General features: G+C 43.2%; 2 protein-coding genes across 2 annotated transcripts in view; both read right to left on the bottom strand.

Moving 5' to 3' along the window:
• The window catches only part of SMIM34 (small integral membrane protein 34), a 28270-nt gene extending 13628 nt beyond the window's left edge, over positions 1 to 14642 (bottom strand). Inside the window, exon 1 of the mRNA XM_060098773.1 lies at positions 14600 to 14642. Coding sequence (XP_059954756.1) covers positions 14600 to 14642 — 43 coding nt within the window. The remainder of the gene's footprint in view (positions 1 to 14599) is intronic.
• Positions 14643 to 18333: 3691 nt separating this feature from the next.
• Positions 18334 to 18708, bottom strand: KCNE1 (potassium voltage-gated channel subfamily E regulatory subunit 1). Its single transcript, XM_060098772.1, has one exon. The coding sequence runs from the start codon at positions 18706 to 18708 to the stop codon at positions 18334 to 18336; it is 375 nt and encodes a 124-aa protein (XP_059954755.1).
• Positions 18709 to 18746: the final 38 nt, after the last annotated feature.

The following is an 18746-nucleotide window of genomic DNA, read 5'->3' as shown; positions in this document are numbered from 1 at the left end:
AACCAAGACTAAATAAATTTGTCCTATCTATATATTGCAGATGAAAAAAATCAACACAGGGCCTCCTTGGTGGCGCAAGTGGTTGAGAGTCCGCCTGCCGATGCAGGGGATACGGGTTCGTGCCCCGGTCTGGGAGGATCCCATATGCCGCGGAGCGGCTGGGCCCGTGAGCCATGGCCGCTGAGCCTGCGCGTCCGGAGCCTGCGCGTCCGGAGCCTGTGCTCCGCAACGGGGGAGGCCACAACAGTGAGAGGCCCGCATACCGCAAAAAAAAAAAAAAAAAAAAAAAATCAACACAAACAATAGCCAATTATACGTTGCATTCAGGAAATGCAGAAGGACTTTGTTTGTTTTTATTTTCAGCAAACTCTTAATTAGCACTTACTATGTGCCAGGCATGTTCTAAGTCAGCTTACAATTATTAATTAATCTAAATCACTTAATTATATCAAAAGAAAAAGAATGGGCACAGACACAAAGTAAATACAAACATAAAGAAAGCAGAAATATCCATGTTAATATCATGTACGTTGAACTCAATACATAAAACATTAAATAAAGTAAAAGGAGGCACTTAATAATCTACTCTGATCATATAACATCATGAGTATCTATGCACCAGATAATACAGCATCAAAATTCATAAAGCAAAACTTACTGAAAATAAAAGATGACAGGAAAAATATAGAAGCAGGCAATTTAAATTTACCTCTTGGCCCATAATAGAAAAAATAAACAAGATATTTTAAGTAAAGTTATAGAAATCAAAATACATAACTGATATATTTAATAAAGCAGAACTAATTATATATATATATATATCTATATATATATCTATATATATATCTATCTATATATCTATATATATATATATATAACTCTATGTCCTGAAAATACAGAATACAGGGTTTTTTTTTCCAAGAACCATTAAATTTTCACATACACAAAAATCATAGATTTGGCTGTAAAGGACACTTAAGGACATTTTTTTAAAATAGAAATCTTCTCTACTAACAATTATTATGAACAGAAATTAATTTTAAAAATTGAAAAATATAAGTCTTGCTACTGGAAATTAGGGCTCAGAAAATTCTTAGTTAAAATGAAAATCAAGACTAAAAGTAAAATGATATCTAGAAAATTAATTAAAACAGTGCATATCTGAATCTATACAATATGGCTAACATTAGTAAAGAAGAAAAAATAAAAATAGATTTACCAAAAAATAGGGAAAGTCCAGTCTTTTCAAATGGCTGTGGAACAATCAGATATTCATATTTTAAAAGTGAACTAAGACACTTACCTTACGCTATACACAAACACTAACTCAGGATGGATCATTTAGCTTAACCTTAATGTAAGATTTAAAACTATAAAACTTCTAGACAAATACATAGAAGAAAATCATTGTGATGTTGAATTTAGCAAAGATTTCTTAGATATAACTTTAAAAGCACTATTCATGAAAGAAAAAAACTGATAAAATGGACTTCACCAAAATGCAAAACTTTTGATCTTCAAAAAACACTATTAGGGCTTCCCTGGTGGTGCAGTGGTTGAGAGTCCGCCTGCCGATGCAGGGGACATGGGTTTGTGCCCTGGTCTGGGAAGATCCCGCATGCTGCAGAGCGGCTGGGCCCGTGAGCCATGGCCGCTGAGCCTGCTCATCCGGAGCCTGTGCTCCACAACGGGAGAGGCCACAACGGTGAGAGGCCCGCGTATCTCAAAAACAAAACAAAACAAAACAAAAAAAACACTATTAAGAAAATGAAAAGACAACAGACTGGTAAACGATATTTGCACGTCAAGTGTCTGATAAAGGACTTGCATCCAGAATATATGAAAAAGTCTTACAATTTAATAATAAGAGGACAAACAACTCAATAAAAAGTCAGAAAGAGATTTGAACAGACATTTCACCAAAGAAGGTACCCAAATCGATGATAAGCACATGAAAAGATGCTCAACGCCATTAGTCGTTAGGGAAATGAAAATCAAAACCACAGTGATGTATCACTATACACCTACTAAAACGGCTATAATTTAAAAAGTGGACCATACTGAATGTTGGCAAGGATGTGGAGAAACAGGAACTCTCATACATTGCTGGTGAGAATGATAATGGTACAACTACTCTGGAAAACAGTTTGACAATTTCTTAAAAAACTAAATATATACCTACTACATGACTTTGCAGTTTCACTCCTAGGTATCTACACAAGGCAAACAAAAATATATGTCCACACAAAGACTAAATATTCATAAATATTTATACATAAACATAATATACATAAATATTCATATCAGTACCTTTCATAATAGCTCCAAATTGGAAATAGTCCAAACGTCCATCATCAGGTGAATGGAAAACCAAAATGTGGTATATCCTTATGAAGGAACACTGTTCAGCAATAAACATGCATGAACCTCAAAAGTATTATTCTGAGTGAAAGAAACAAGACCCACAGGACCACACATTGTAATGTTCCATCTATATAAAATTTCTAGAAAAGGCAAAATTACAGAGACGGAAAGCAGATCAGTGGTTACCTGGAGCCAGAGGTGGGAATAGGAATTGATTCAAACAGAAGCAAGGGAACTTTTTAGACTGATGGAAATATTCTGAAACTGGATTGTGGTAATGGTTCACAATTGTATAAATTTACTAAACATCATCAAACTGTACCCTTACAATGGGTAGATTCTATGGTATGTAAATTATATCTCAATAAGGCTGCTTTAAAATTGTAAATTAAACACCTAATTCCAGATGTTAGAAAAAGGAAAACAAAATAATTCTAAAGAAAGTGGGGGTGGGGAGTGGTTTATTAAAAAGGATAAGAGCAGAATTTAGAAGCCAGAAAATAGATAATGCTAATAATACATCTAAGACTTGCTTCCTTGAAGAAAGAAAGAAAGAAAGAAAGAAAGAAAGAAAGAAAGAAAGAAAGAAAGAAAGAAAGAAAGAAAGAAAGAAAGAAAGAAAAAGAAAGAAAGTAAAAGGGAGAGAGAGAGGGAGGAAGGAAGGAAGGAAGCGGGGGAGAAAGAGAGAGAGAGGGAGGGAGGGAAGGGAGGAAGGAAATGGATAAACCATTAGCTACCCTAATAAAGAAATAAAGGACAAAGAACAAATATACAAAATAAGAATTGTGAATGGAATAGCAATAGATATAGAGAAAATCAAAGAAATGATTCCTCATTTCACCTGCTCAATTCTGTGCAAATAAATTTGAAAACTTTGACCAAACTAATGATTTTCTAGGAAAATATAGATGACCAAAACTGATCCCAAAAGAGATTTTAAAAATCAGAAAATATCGGTTACCATAGAAGTTGCTGAAAAACTTGTGAAAGAGTCATCCACCCAGAGAAGAATCTGGTTCTGCGGATTTTACAGGTGAATCCTACTAAACCTTTACTGATAAAGAAGGCTGCTTTTAATCAGCTCTAGAGCATGGAGAAAGGAAAAATCTTCCGAATTTTTCTGATGAAGCCACTACATCGGTGATAACCTAGCCCTATAAAACCACCATGATAAAAGGTAACCACAGACAAGCTTCACTTCTGGATGAAGGCGTAAGTATTCTAAATACAATATTAGTCAATAGACCCCAATAGTACACTAAAAGAATAATACACCACAAACAAATGCAGACATGCCAATTATGAAAGAATTGTTTAATATTAGGAATCCATTAACGTGATTTACCACAAGAATAGTCAAATGTGTTCATCTTTATAGATGATAGATAGGTATTTGTTCAATTTCAATTCCATCCTGATTTTTAAAATCTTGATAAATAAGAAGATAGATATTTCTCTAATATGCTAAATTAAATATATCTGAAGTCAGAAACTGGACTTACGCTTAATGGTGAGACACTAGAAGGACATCAATACCGTCAGGAATAAGACACAATCACCCCACACCTGTCAGAATGGCTGTTAACAAAAAGACAACAGATAATTGTTGGCAAGGGTGTGGAGAAAAGGAAACCCTTGTACCCTGCTGATGGGAAGGAAATTGGTGCAGCCACTGTGGAAAACAGTATGGAGGTTCCTCAAAAACTTAAAAATAGAACTACAATACAATCCAGCAATTCCACTCCTGGATATTTATCCAAAGAAAACAAAAACATTAATTTGAAAAGATATATGCACTTCTGTGTTCATTATAGCATTGTTTACAATAGCCAAGATATGGAAGCAACCTAAGTGCCCATTAATAGATGAATGGATAAAGAAGATGTGATACACACACACACACACACACACACACACACAAACACAGAGGAATATTACTCTGCCATAAAAAGGACAAAATCTTTCTATTTGTGACAACATGGATGGACCTAGAGGCTATTATGCTAAGTAAAATAAGTTGGAGAAAGTAAAATACTGTATGATTTATGTAGAAAATAAATCAAATATTAAATCAAATATTAATATTAAAATATTACTGTATGATATATGTGGAATCTAAAAAACAAAACAAATGAACAAACATAACAAAACAGAATCAGAGTCATAAATACAGAGAATAAACAAGTGGTTGCCAGAGGGGAGGAAGGTGAGGGGATGAGAGAAATAGGTGAGGGAGACTAAGAGGTCCAAATTTACTGTTAAAAAATAAATGAATCATGGGTATGAAATACACAGTGTGGGGAATACAGTCAACAATAAGTAATATATTTGTATGTTGATAGACTGTAACTAGATTTATCCTGGTGATCATTTTGAAATATATAGAGATATTGAATCACAATGTTGTAGACCAAGAACTAACATAGTTATAGGCCAATTATACTTCAACAACAAACAGACTCATAGAAAAGGAGATCAGATTTGTGATTACCAGAGGTGGGGGACAGGCAAATTGGGTGAAGGCAGTCAAGAGGTACAAAATTCCAGTTATAAGATAAATAAGTACTAGGAAGTTAATGTACAACATGATAAATGTAATTAACACTGATACATGTTACATATAAAAGTTAAGAGAGTAAATCCTAAGAGTTCTCATCCAGAGGAAAAATTATTTTTTTCTTTTATTTTGTATCTATGTAAGATGATGGATTTTCCATAACCTTATGTGGTAATCATTTCATGATGTAAGTAAGGCAAATCATTAGTTATTCTGTACACCTTAACCTTGTATGGTACTGTATGTCAATTATAGCTAAATAAAACTGGAAGGAAAATAAAGAAAGAAAAGACACAATCACCCATTATCACCACTGTCATTTAATGTTATACTGGAGGAATTATTCGATTCAATTAGACAAGAGGTACTAAAACTGGAAAAGAGAAGGCAAAAGTTATCATTGACTGTATGATTAGAAAAATAAAGAGAATCAACTGCAAAACTATTAGCAAACTATTAGTAGGATAATTGGAAAAATAAAGAGAATCAACTGCAAAACTATTAGTGAACTATTAGTAGGATAATTCAGTAAGCTGAGTGGGTACAACATAAATACTAAAAAAAATCAATATCCAAGAATCCATATTAACAGCAATAACTATGTAAATATAATTGAAAACAAGATTCTACTTACAATTGGAACCAAAAAAGATAAGACACCTATGAGTACAATAAATGCATATGATTCACATAGAGAAAATCTTTAAAAAGAGGGGCAAAAAGGAAGATTTGACTAAATGCAAATATTTCATATTCTTAGACAGACTCACTTGTGTAAAGATGATAATTCCTTCCAAATTCATCTATAGATTTAGTACAATCCCAACAAAAGATCAACAGAGGTTTTTGGGTTTTTGTTGTTCTTGTTTTGTTTTGTTTTCCAAACTACACTGAATGCCAAGTTTTCAGAGCCCTTACTCCATTTGTTAATGACCTTATTCTTGTCTTTTCCTTTCCAATGATATATTTCGTGTTTTCAGGTCCATATTTCTTTCAGTTTCAACGAATAGAATTCCAACTTTTAGGCTTGAAAAAATCACAGCAAAATCAAAGGAGAAAATGGTCCTTCTTTCCCTGCAGCTGCAGAGAGCAGCAGACAGCATCCTTCATCATAAACACCCATCCGTGCAGGTATTATTCCAACAAATGAATAGGCGAATCCCCAGGATTTTCAATGTTGCCTCTGAGAAAAGTAAACTTGACTTCCCCCAAAGCTATTATTCAAACTGGTTGTTTTACTTAATTATGTTGACTCTGGCAGAGATATAAATTGATAACTGTTTCCTCAAAGGAAATATCTTTGTTAACTTTCTTTGTTTGGCTTCCCTCCTCTTTCACCAGAAGCGTGAGGTAAATAAATTTGCTAAATTTCTTATTTAGACAAAGACTTTGAGAGCCTTGCTCCATTCAAATTCACACAGACAAGTTGAGTCTAAAATTTATATGTAAAATTGAACATGCAAGAATAGCCAAGAAAATTATAGGAAAAAAAAGTAATGAAATATCCCTGCAAGATGTTAAAACATATTGTAAAGCCACAGAAATTAAAAGAGCTTGATTACAGCATATAAACAGGCAGACAGACCAGTAGAACAGAATAAATTCCAGAAATAGATTCAAAAACATTCAGGAAAATAGTATAAAATAAAGAGAATGTTTCAAATCAGTGTAGAAAAGACTGGTTATCTAATAAATGCATGGGACAACTGGGTAAACATCTGGGAAAGAGTTAAATTGGATCTCTACTTTGCTATGCCAAAATAAATTCCAGATGGAGCTAAATTATAATTTTTAAAAATAAAGCTATAAAAGAACTAGAGCAAACATGGGAGAGTTATTTTTATAGTCTCAGATTGTGGCAGTCTTTCCAAACATGACACAAAAGTCAGAAGTCACAAAAGACAAGACTGATCAATCCAACTACATAAGAATTAAAAATGCCTTCATGGGGACTTCCCTGGTGGCACAGTGCTTAAGAATCCGCCTGCCAATGCAGGGGACACAGGTTTGAGCCATGGTCTGGGAAGATCCCACATGCCACGGAGCAACTAAGGCTGTGCGCCATAACTACTGAGCCCGCGCTCTAGAGCCTGCGAGCCACAACTATTGAAGCCTGCGTGCCTAGAGCCCGTGCTCCGCAACAAGAGAAGCCACCGCAATGAGAAGCCCGCACACCACAACAAAGAGTAGCCCCCACTCGCCGCAACTAGAGAAAGCGCGCGCACAGCAACGAAGACCCAACGCAGCCAATAAATAAATAAATAAATAAATTTATTTAAAAAAAAACCCTTCAGGCAAAAGCAAAATACTATCAATCGAGACAAGTGATAAATAAATGATAAACTTGGGGGAAGCATTAGCAACACATATGGTAAAGTGTCAAATTTGTTAATATTTAAAAGTTTTTAAATATTAAATAAAACAGGTCAGCTATTCAACAGAAACATGGTCAAAGCACATAGACAGCTAGTCACAGAAAAAGAAGTCCAAGAAAAAAAAAGATTTAAAAAAAGAAAAGAAAAAGAAGTAACAGTGTCTTTTAAACAGAAAAAATATTCTCACCCATAACAGTATAGATGCAAATCAGAATTATAAAGAGATCTCATTTACTACTGGTAGACAAGTAAAGATCATTTGCAAAGTGGGTCTATCCACCCACAATGTGTTCGCCACAGTATACATAACAGTCTGAACAGTGTCTGACACACAGTGACAGCTCATAGAAGTCAGTTTTTATTATTGAGAATAATTGGGATTATCAAACTTTTATAGCACACATGCCTTCTGACCACTCAGTCATCTGCTGGGAATGTGGGGGACTTCAGTGTGATGTGAGCATATTTCCAGGACATATGTACAAGTCTGGTCATTGCAAGCAGGAGATTGGAAACCATCTAAGTGTCCATCAGGAGAGGACTGGTAAGGACAATACGGAAATCCACGCGATGGGATCCTAGTCAAGCATTAAAAGGAATGAGGCAGATGTCTGTGTACTGAAGAGGAACAATCTTCAAAATCTTGACAAGTAGGAAAAAATAAGCATGATGTAGATTGTTTTGTCCACCATTTGTATATAAAAGCTGTATATTCTTGTATATGCAAAGAATATTTCTAAAAAGAGACCTAAGAATCCTTTTATTGTCCTCTGGGCAGTTTCCTTTTAAATGATTTGTTTGTTTGTTTTTTACTATGTGTCTGTTACCTATTGAAAAGGCAAATCTATTTTTTTAAGAGTGAGGGGTTTGCAATGAGCACATCAACTCTTTACATGGAATCAGCTGTTTCTATGCTAGTATGTGTGAAAGTCTTGCTTCCAAACATCTTAAATCGAATCCCCTAGACGTCCATCTCTGTCCCTGATTTGCATCTTCTTGTAGAAATGTTCCCTTGTGTAAGAGAAATAGCCTGCCTCACAAGAGATGTGAAAACTATGTATGTGCAGCTTGCCCTGACTTTATTGCAAAAGCCCTTTGAAATTCAGTAATTCATTCTCCCTCTGATTCTGTGCCCCCGGTAATTACTGATTCAGTAGTTCAGTGTAGGCTGTCCTGATGTTACCACCACTAGACGTTCTCTCTCCAAGAGGTCCCTGAAGACTCTGGACTCCGGGATTCTTGCGGGGCAGGGCTCCGAGGTACCCATGGATGCTCTGCCACCCTGTGGCGAGAGGCTGCTATTACAAGCAGGCCATCCGCAGGGAGCTGCCCCAGACGGATTTCCTGGGTGACCAGCTCAAGGGTTTTCAATAGAGGGCGCTGATGAGACAGCCACACGGGGGAGCTGCTCTGTTTTCTAGAACAATGGTTAGATACGTGGATTTCACACATAATGCACACAAAAGCATTAAAAAAAATTGTAAAGTATATAACTCAATAGTCATTGATTTTTTTAAAAAAATCCAATTCTGGTATTCCATGCTTAACAGACAAAACTTGGAAGAACCGGTCCTGCCTCCGTGTGACCCCAGAGAGTGCCTACCTGCCTCTCACCTGTGGCTCCTGTACATGCATGCTCTAGAATGTGCATCCCCTGATCCCTATGGTGCCAACGTTACCAAGTATGGCCAAGTCATCAAAAAATTCAGGATCGTTCTAGAACAGGGGTCAGCCTCCTTTTTTCCCATAAAGGGCTAAATAGTCAATATTTTTGGATTTGTGATTCAATATGATCTCTGTCCCAAGAACACAACTCTGCCTCTGTAGCAGGAATGCACCCTTACACAATATGTAAATAAATGTGTGGTTGTATTACAATAAAACTTTATTTACAAAAACAGGGGAATTCCCTGACAGTCCAGTGGTTAGGACTCAGCGCTTTCACTGCCATGGCCTGGCTTCAATCCCTGGTTGAGGAACTAAGATCCAGCAAGCCCTGCGGCATGGCCAAAACAAACAAACAAACAAAAAAACACCAAAACCAAAACCAAAACCAAACAAAAAAAAATAGGTGGTTGGCCAGGTTTGGTCTGTGGGCCATAGTTGGCCAAACCCTAGTCTAGAACGTTCCTCCTGTCTCCAAAACGCAATGATTCTGTACCTTACTGGTGATGTGAGTTTTGTGGTCTGCTGTCCGACAGAGTTGAGCGCTATCCAGCAGTGGGACATGCATGGGGTCAATGGCTGTGGTTTGCCCTGTTAGTACATCCACTTTGAGCCTTTCCCAAGTTCAGTGTGTCCTGACATCTTGTGACCTTTATGAGCTGGGGGGGAGTGACACCCTGAATGCCTCAGTGCTCTATAAGGCCCCAAAGTCTTTGATCCAAGAAATCAGCTTGAAAAATGCAGCCATCAAATGTTCTCATCCTCCTCTGGCTCATCAAAAAACAAAATTTCCACACCTGTTTCAATTTCTCCTAAAGGTCCTGTGAACACGTGGGCACAGGGAAAATGCACCTTCTCCCTCGTGTCCTCCTTGGCACTGCGTGGGCCTCCCTCCTTCCCTTTGACTTGACTATGTGGTGATGTTTTTCTTTCTCTCTCTTTTCCTCCTTTGATGCAGCATTAGCCCGCATGTGCATGCCCTCAGCTGCTCCCTGAATTCACACATCCCTGACAAGGAGGGGTTCAGTCTTGCCAGCTCTTGAGGACTTGCTTAATAGCTGAAACTTTGGAGTTTTTCTTTTCTTTTCTTTTTGCCACAAATATCAGAAAGGCCACTCTTTAAAGTAAAACAGGCAAGAAGCTTTGACCTAGCATGTGTCCAGCATGGAACCTTGGAAGGCAGCTTCTGACATCCAAGGAGTAGCCCCCATGGGTTAGTTTACATTTTAGCCCCAAATAAACAACCTTCCCTCCAATTCCCTGCTTCAGGCAGCCTGTGGGAGGATTTGCAGGGCAATCAGCTTCAAAGAAGAGACAGGGTAACAAGACCCTCAACCTTTTCCTGTCTTTCTGTTTGCTGGCTGCTGTCTGCCATTAGGACCTCCAAGTTTTCTCTGCCTGTTTTCCCATTTTCGCCTTTTCAGTTCTTTAACACCTGCTTAAGCAATTCTTCCTATTAATTTCTCTGCCAAAACAGTGAGGTTTCTCTTTTCCTGACTGGACCCTGACTGATCAGCCACAAAGTCAGTGATAAAGTCCGTGGTTGAAGGATGAGAATATGCAGTGAAAACATCACTTGAGAAAAATCACAACTGGGTTTACAGGAGCAACTGGGGTGGTGTCCTAAATCTGATGGCTGATGTCCTTATAAGAAGAGGAGACGACACACACACAGAGCAGAAGACCAAGTGAGACAGAGACAGCGGTTGGAGTGACATGACCACAAGCCAAGGAGCCACCAGGAGCTGCAAGAGGTGGGAAGGGTCCTCCCCCAGAGCCCCAGAGGGAGCAAGACCCTGCTGACACCCAGACTTTGGACTCTGGCCTCTAGGACCATGAGAGGATACCTTTCTGTCGTTTCAAGCCACCAATTTTGTGGTCATCGTTTATGGCAGCCACAGGAAACTAATATGATCGCCCACTGAATTCTCACAGAAAAGCTATGTTTAAAAACCAGTTAGGAAACCTGGGTTCTTTTCTATGGATCTCCCGGGTTTTCTGCAAAGAAGCCACATTCTCCATTCCTCATGCTACCTTAAGGTCACTCATTGCCAAGTTAGCCCAGAGCCCCCTCCTCGTCCTGGGGGAAGACTTCCCGCCCCCGGGGCTGAGTCCAGCCCCCATCCTCCCACCTCACACTCCCTCCCACTGCACTGGGTCATTGTAGTCTGAGAGGAGCCTGCTTCTGGCGCCTGTCTGGTGTGAGAGGAACAACACCCAGTGGGGGGCGGGGGCTTCCCTGGTGGTGCAGTGGTTAAGAATCCGCCTGCCAATGCAGGGGACACGGGTTCGAGCCCTGGTCCAGGAAGATCCCACATGCCGTGGAGCAACTAAGCCCGTGAGCCACAACTACTGAGCCTGTGCTCTAGAGTCTGTGAACCACAACTACTGATCCCACATGCCACAACTACTGAGCCTGCGCTCTAGAGCCCATGAGCCACAACTACTGAGCCCGTGAGCCACAACTACTGAGCCCACGTGCCACAACTACTGAGCCCACGTGCCACAACTACTGAGCCTGCACTCTAGAGCCCACGAGCCACAACTAGTGAAGCCCGCGTGCCTAGAGCCCATGCTCCACAACAAGAGAAGTCACTGCAATGAGAAGCCCATGCACCGCAATGAAGAGTAGCCCCCGCTCATCACAACTAGAGAAAGCCTGCACGCAGCAATGAAGACCCAACACAACCAAAAATAAATAAATGAAATAAATAAATTAAAAAAACAACACCCATGGGGGGAGCCCTAGACAAGCAACCACTTTTCCCATTCCTCCTCCCTGTGACAATATCTGAACGGGGTCTCTTAGGTTACTGTCACCCCAAATTTGCTGAGCCTCTTCCATGAGAGCATGAGTGGTCACAAGCCTGGAATGGAAAGGGGCTGAGGTCTGGGTGAGAGATGGTTTCCCAATGGCTGGAAAGGATGAGGAAGAGATTCCTAGAAAGAGGGTGGGCAGGTTCCAGCACAGAGGAAGGGAGAAGGGGTCCTAGCAGCTTCCTAAGAATTCTGAGCCCCCAGGGTCCCTGCTCGGAGGAGGTGCCTCCCAAGGCCCCTCCAGATGCCTGTTTCTCTCTCTCCCTCCTGTTTCGTATTGATGACCATGGTGGGCTCTGTCCTGCTGAACCTGATGAGCGAGTAGAAGTTTAGCCTCCAGAGAATGTCTGAAACCCACCCGGAGAAACTCACCGGCCCCAAGCAGGCACCCACCTGGCTCCAGGTGCTCAGGGCTCCATGTGCATTGGAAATTCTCAACCTGACCACCAGGGGGCAGCCACACCCAGGGCGCCTTCCTCTGCCCCTGGAGACTGGAAGACAAAACCCCGTATTTCTGGAAATATCTAAGACACCTGGCTTTATTGACCTTAAGCAGACACACCGAGGAAACTGAGGGGCCAATTGTTTTAAGTCCCTGACTCCTTTCTGTATTTGTATTTATATTTGTTTGTGAATCAGTTAAAGAATTTACCACCACTTCTCAATCCATCCTTAGCTTTCTGTACATTTCTTTTGTCCTCAAGCTCTCATAGCCTTTGGCTATCTCCCTTAATCTGATTTAGTATTTACTTCTCATTTTTTTTTTTTTTAGTATGTATGTGCCCATAGAGAAGCCATCTACTGATGTGGATTTAAGATCGGGCATCCTCTGGAGAGAGTCACACACATTAACACACAAGTCACACACAGGCTTGTCTGGAGATTCAGAGATTGTGGAATCCATAACAGTTTTCTCTGCCTGTCAGCTTATTTCTAATTCTTGTTATGGCTACTGTCGAATTACCATAGTATCCTGAGGGGAAACTGAAGTTCAGAGCCAGGGCAAAGACAATATTTCAAGCCATATTATCAGAATTTGCAATTGGCTTCTTTTTGGCTCAGTTTGCCTTTTTTTTTAAATGGCCCAGCTCAGATGCTGGACTACCTTCTGTCTCTCTAAGCAGACCTCTAGGTATACAGTGCAGACGGTATTAGGATACTTTTTTTTTTCAGGCAAGGCTTTATGGGGTCCCTGCTGCAGCAAGGGGGAGAGAGAACAAACAATAGGTTCCCTTGCTTGCTTGCTCGCTGAGGTGAGGCGAGCTTGTTCCATATATAGGGTGAGAATAAGCGTGTGTCCAGGGGTCGGGGCGGAGTGGTGGCTTAGGTGCTTTGCCCACCCCTGAGATGGTGTTGCAGGCAGGAGGTATGCACAGTGCCCTGGACCCCCTGCTTGTGGGCTCTTCAAAATTGACAGTTGAGTTTTTTGGTCTCTTTGTATATCTTTTGTCCAGAATTTGCCCTAACTGTGCATGCATGCAGTTATACTTAGCTCATACAGTTTCTTTGTATTTTGTTGCCTGAGGAGAGGTGTGTCCAGGTGCAAGTACTGCAGCACTGCAGCAAAGGGTCCCAGGTCCCAGCCTGTCTCATTCCCCCCTGAGAGACCCTACACCCTTATTCTTAAGGGGTGAGGGGCTGAAGTTCTCTTCTTCTGAAACTTCTTCCTGCTGGATGGGGGCCACAGACCCTAGCCTATCCTAGAGGTATAGAAGTCCCTCACTGACTGTTCCAACGACCTGTAGGGACTTGGGCCACTCTCCTCTGGAACTGGCTGAATTCCTTGAGCCATCATGAGCCCTACTTCAAACTGTTGGAGCCTAAAAGACACAAACTAAACCAAAAGGTTAAACAAACAAGGGCTAAAAAGGAGAACAACAATCGCCATTAAAGGGCCTAGAAAGGGAGGGAACCAGGAGGACCCTTTTGGAGAATAAATTGTCTGATATTACTAAATGACATCCCGTAAAGAATGATCAAGTCGGGCTTCCCTGGTGGCACAGTGGTTGAGAGTCCGCCTGCCGATGCAGGGGACACGGGTTCGTGCCCCGGTCCGGGAAGAACCCACATGCCGCGGAGCGGCTGGGCCCATGAGCCATGGCCGCTGAGCCTGCACATCCGGAGCCTGTCCTCCGCAACGGGAGAGGCCACAGCAGTGAGAGGCCCGCGTACTGCAAAAAAAAAAAAAAAAGCATGATCAAGTCGAGTTAGTGTGCATAAAAGAATAAAACCAGAGCCCCGTCATTCATTCCCCACCTCACAGACCCCCAGGGACCCCTGAATTGTCAGTGAGGGCAGACGTTAGGGAAGCACACCTCCTGCCGGCTTCCTCCGTCAGGCAAGCGATGACCTTGGGTGTGTCCTTGAACCTCGCTGACCCTCAGTTTCCTCAGCAGTTTAAGTGACAGCCACGGTCTAGTTAAACCTCAGGGAGCTTGCTCTCCAAGGCCAGCTGTCTGGTGAATTGCACGTGGGGACTATCTAATCTGGAGCCATTCGCCTAGCCAGGCTGCGTGCCTCCAGGAGACGTGAGGTGCCATGCCATTCTTCGTATTGGCTAGTGTACCCCAGTCCACGGTCAGCCCTCAGTCTTGTAGACAAGCCTAGTTTGTCTGCTCATAGAGTGGATCCACCTCTCCAGGGCGGACTCCACAACTGGTTCCAAGAATCTGCAGAGCAAAATTGGAGCTGTAATGCCCTCTTCTATAGTGACAGAGGGTGAGGGGCCTGGCATCTGAATGCGAGGTGCCAGGTAAAGACAGCCCGATGCAGCATCCTATCAGAGGGCTGGGATCTGAGGGTCCACTGGCCAGGCCCACACCTCGGGGGTTGCTGCCACTGATTCTACCTGCCTCTACCACCATGGCGGGCAGTCCTTCATTTTATTTATTTATTTATTTATTTTTTGCGGTACACGGGCCTCTCACTGTTGTGGCCTCTCCCGTTGCGGAGCACAGGCTCCGGACGCGCAGACTCAGCGGCCATGCCTCACGGGCCTAACCGCTCCACGGCATGTGGGATCTTCCCAGACCAGGGCTCGAACCCGTGTCCCGTGCATCGGCAGGTGGACTCTCAACCACTGCGCCACCAGGGAAGCCCCGGGCAGTCCTTCAGATGCAGGTTGCCCTCCCTGGCTCTGGTTTCTATCAAGTGTGGCCTGGGGCTGGCCCGGAGCTATTTTTTCTCCTTAAAGCAGAGGTTGTAAACCAGTGGTCTTTGAGCAGAATTCAGTTCAAGGTCATAGCTTGTTTGGCCCACACATTTAAAAAAATAAATTGAATTAGTTGTCCACATTCAAAAATCAGGAGATTTTAAAAAATATCCAGACTTCCCCGGTGGTCCAGTGGTTAAGACTTTGCCTTCCAATGCAGGAGGCGTGGGTTCGAACCCTGGTTGGGGAACTAAGATCCCACATGTCGTGGGGTGAGGCCAAAAACTTTAAAAAAAAATCAAATAAATATCCAGATTTCCAACTTCTAGTAAAATCTCACAAGTCCATCAAGAGTCTGTCCAAGCTGCTGGCTGGCTGAGGACGTCTGGGATTCAGCAGCAGTGGCAGCCTCCCACCCCCTCAGCAGGAGGCTTGGGTAATAGGGGAGGGGGCGCTCGGCAGTCTGCCTGCAGCTCCACCTGGGGCTTTGCTCCCTTGTTTTCTACTTGTAGGATCAGGGGTGTCTATGGCAGAGTTTATCCACGGGCAATCATACTTCCTTATTCCGGAGCCCCCCGAGAACGCACATCCAATTTCTAAAAGGATCATAGTGATATTAACAAAACACACACTACACATCATGATAAAAGACTCTAGTTTTTTAAAAAGATGTTTTTAATACCTCAAAAGGCATGTTGTCCTATTCAATGAACACATAAAATATTGTGCACAAAACACTGAGATTCTAGTTTGAAAGGGCTTAGAACAGTGCCTGGCTCCTAGCAAGCATTCTACGAATGCTCACCCAAAATTTTAAATATGGTAACAAGCATTTGAACATGTGTGGCTTATAAGAGGTTTGAGGGGTGTGGGGAAGTGAGCTGAATGCCTGGTGCTTCAACGACAGGGAGGACTAAAGCTCATGGGATTTCCCTCTGCCTTAAAAGGGGCAAGAACCTCAGCGGGGAAGGGAACCAGTGATAAAGAACTAGTCTGTGTGCCTGGAATACCCAAGTCTGCCTGCCGCTGTGAATCACGCTGTGGACCACGTGCGCTCTGGGTCCCTCTCCAAACTCTCGGGCCCAGCCTGCTTTCCTTCACTAGGGGCCAGCTGTGTCTGTCACAGCAGGGAAGTCACACGCAGCCAGGAGATGCCAGCAGTCATAGGTGGGCTTCTAGGGGCCCAAGAACCCCCAAGATTGTGGGTAAAATGTGTCTGTGTGCGAGTTGGGGGGATCATAGCTTTCATTAGATTTTCAAAGGACTCTGACGCAAATAACCACTGGTCTCGAGGACTGTAGTAACTCTGCCAGGCTTCTGCCCAAGAGATGTCCCATTGGGAGCCCTGCCCCCAAGCTCACAAAGGAATCGCTGTCTATTACATGAAGCAAGGACTGGGCCCCATTCGCCTATTGGAGGATGGCCAGCGATACTTACGTGTTGCTTCTAATTTATATTATGTGCAGGTTTCTAACAAGTATGTTTTATTTAAGTATTCCACCCTCTTAAGGAATGCCTAGGCAGGCGAGTGTTCAGGACGGCGCAGGTGACCAAGGGCAGCCAGGGAAGAAGGCTGAGACCCAGGTCACACGTCCTCTGAGTCCCTCAGGCCAGGCCATGCTCACGAGGCTCCTTCCACTGCCGTGAGCAAGTCCCTGGTACTGTCTGCCTCCACCCCTGAATCCCTTGCCCAGCTCTCAGTTGGGAGGGAAGTTTCCAAGGGAATCTCTGTCTTGTGAGGAGAAGGGCCAGGAGGAAAGTGCTGTCTCTGGAGGGGTGGTCAGGGCAGAGGCGCTGTGTGAGCTTCCCATGGCTGCTGGAACAAACTAGCCCAGCCTGAGTGGCTTTGAGCAAGAGAAACCCCTGTCTTCCCATTCTGGAGGCCAGAAGTCTGAAATCACGGGGTCTTGGGGCCCTGCTTCCTCTGAAAGCTGTCCGGGAGAATCCTTCCTTTCCTCTCCCAGCTTCCAGTGGTGGCCCTCAATCCTTGGTGGTCCTTGGTTTGCAGCTGCATCACTCCTATCTCTGCCCAAATTTCCCTCTTCTTATATGGATGTCAGTCACATTGGATTACGGCCCGCTCCAATGACCTTACCTTCCTTGATCACATCTGCAAAGACCTTATTTCCAGATAAGGTCACATACACAGGTTAGGACTTGAAGAGCTAAGAGAGGGGGTCACAATTCAACCAAAAGGACCCCTTTTGGAGGGGGGTCACAATTCAACCACGATGGGCATGTTACCTCAAAAGGCCTTGCCACCTCAGTCCCATGTGTTGCCCCTTGCCCACACCCACGCCTTCGCCTGAGCTCTTGAGGTGGTGGATGCAACCCTCCCTCCTGCCATGAAAACTGAGTACCTTCCCCTTGGTACACATTCTGAAGCAGGAGTTTTTTCCTTCTGCATCTCAACTGCGCTATGTGAGTAGGTAGTGTGTGTGTGTGTCCTTGTGCATCCGTGTGTGTTTCTGTGTTTCTGTGTGCACGTGCGTGCCTGTGGGTAGGAGCGTGTGTTTGGGATGTGTGTGTGTGAAGGGTGGGCATGGGGAGGAAGACGAGGCAGGAGAGGAAGGGAAGGATAGAGCCACCATGGTGAGGGTAGGAGTGAAAAGGGCAAAGTCTTGTCCCGTAGCAAGTGGGGAAGTGTGCTTGCAACAAATATGGAAACATGATGCCTTTGGTCTCAGTCCCATAAGGAAGGCGTATTCGTTAGGATATTGATTCTGTTACTTTAACAAAAACCAAAATCACACTGGCCCAAGGAAGATCGGAGTTAGTTTCCCTTTCCTCTAAAGTCTGAGCTGGTGATTGACCAGACCCTGCCCCAAGGAAGATCGGAGTTAGTTTCCCTTTCCTCTAAAGTCTGAGCTGGTGATTGACCAGACCCTGCCCCATGCCATGGCCCAGGGACCCAGACTCTTATTTCTCTGCCATCTGTGAATACACTGTCCTTTTCCAGAGTCCAAACTGGCTCACCACCTGATCCATGTCCCAGCCACGGGGAAGGGAGAGAGGGGATTGGAGGACGCATCCTTTCCTTTTCAAGGCTCACTGGGAAATTGCCCTCATCATTCCCACTTTAACTGGCCATAACTTCATACACAGGACCTCGCTAGCTGCAAGGAAGTCAGGGAAAGACAGCTCTTATTCTCAGAGGCCATGATCTTAGGGATTTTGCTGCAATTAACAAGGCACATACTGGGGAATGGCTCACAGCCTATTATAGAAGGAAAATGATTTTAGAAATATAGTGTTATTAATCCACCTTTCACCCCTTATGATAGAAAAAAAAACCCGAATTATATTCATGCAGTAAAGAATATAAGGAACATGTAATTGGAAAAATCAGATCATCAGGGAGGCTTTGTCCAATTCTGACCAGTCTCGGGGTCAGGATGACAGCTTCATCTCGGAAGGTATGCACTGGGTCGTTCTACAGCCAGCTGGTTTTCAATGACATAACACGCCCTGCAGCTCTCCAGAATCCGGGCCTGGAAGTATGCCTTGTCCTGCTCCTGCCAGGTGTCAGACTCGATGTACACATTGTACGGGTCATGGGAGTGCTCCAGTTTCTTGGAGCGGATGTAGCTTAGCATGATGCCCAGGGTGAAGAAGCCGAAAAAGCCAAGCACCATGAGGATATAGAGTGCCGCCAGCTTGCCGTCATCATGGCCCACGGACCTGCGGGCCAGGTTGGATGTATTGTTGCCCGGTTGAACTGTCCCCTGCCACAGCTTGGTCAGCAAGGGTGTCACAGCCGTGGCGTTAGACAGGATCATCCTGGGAGTCAAGGTTTCACTGCGGGAGAGTGAACTTT

The sequence above is a fragment of the Mesoplodon densirostris genome, chromosome 5 (genome assembly GCF_025265405.1).
Source record: "Mesoplodon densirostris isolate mMesDen1 chromosome 5, mMesDen1 primary haplotype, whole genome shotgun sequence".
In the NCBI taxonomy this organism is placed as follows: Eukaryota; Metazoa; Chordata; class Mammalia; order Artiodactyla; family Ziphiidae; genus Mesoplodon; species Mesoplodon densirostris.
Note: the sequence above shows the minus strand (reverse complement) of the source record. Positions and strands in the feature narration are given on the sequence as shown.

What these genes read in the sequence shown, in the direction of transcription:
- KCNE1 (XM_060098772.1), bottom strand. Translation starts at nt 18,708, where the DNA reads ATGATCCTGTCTAACGCCACGGCTGTGACACCCTTGCTGACCAAGCTG.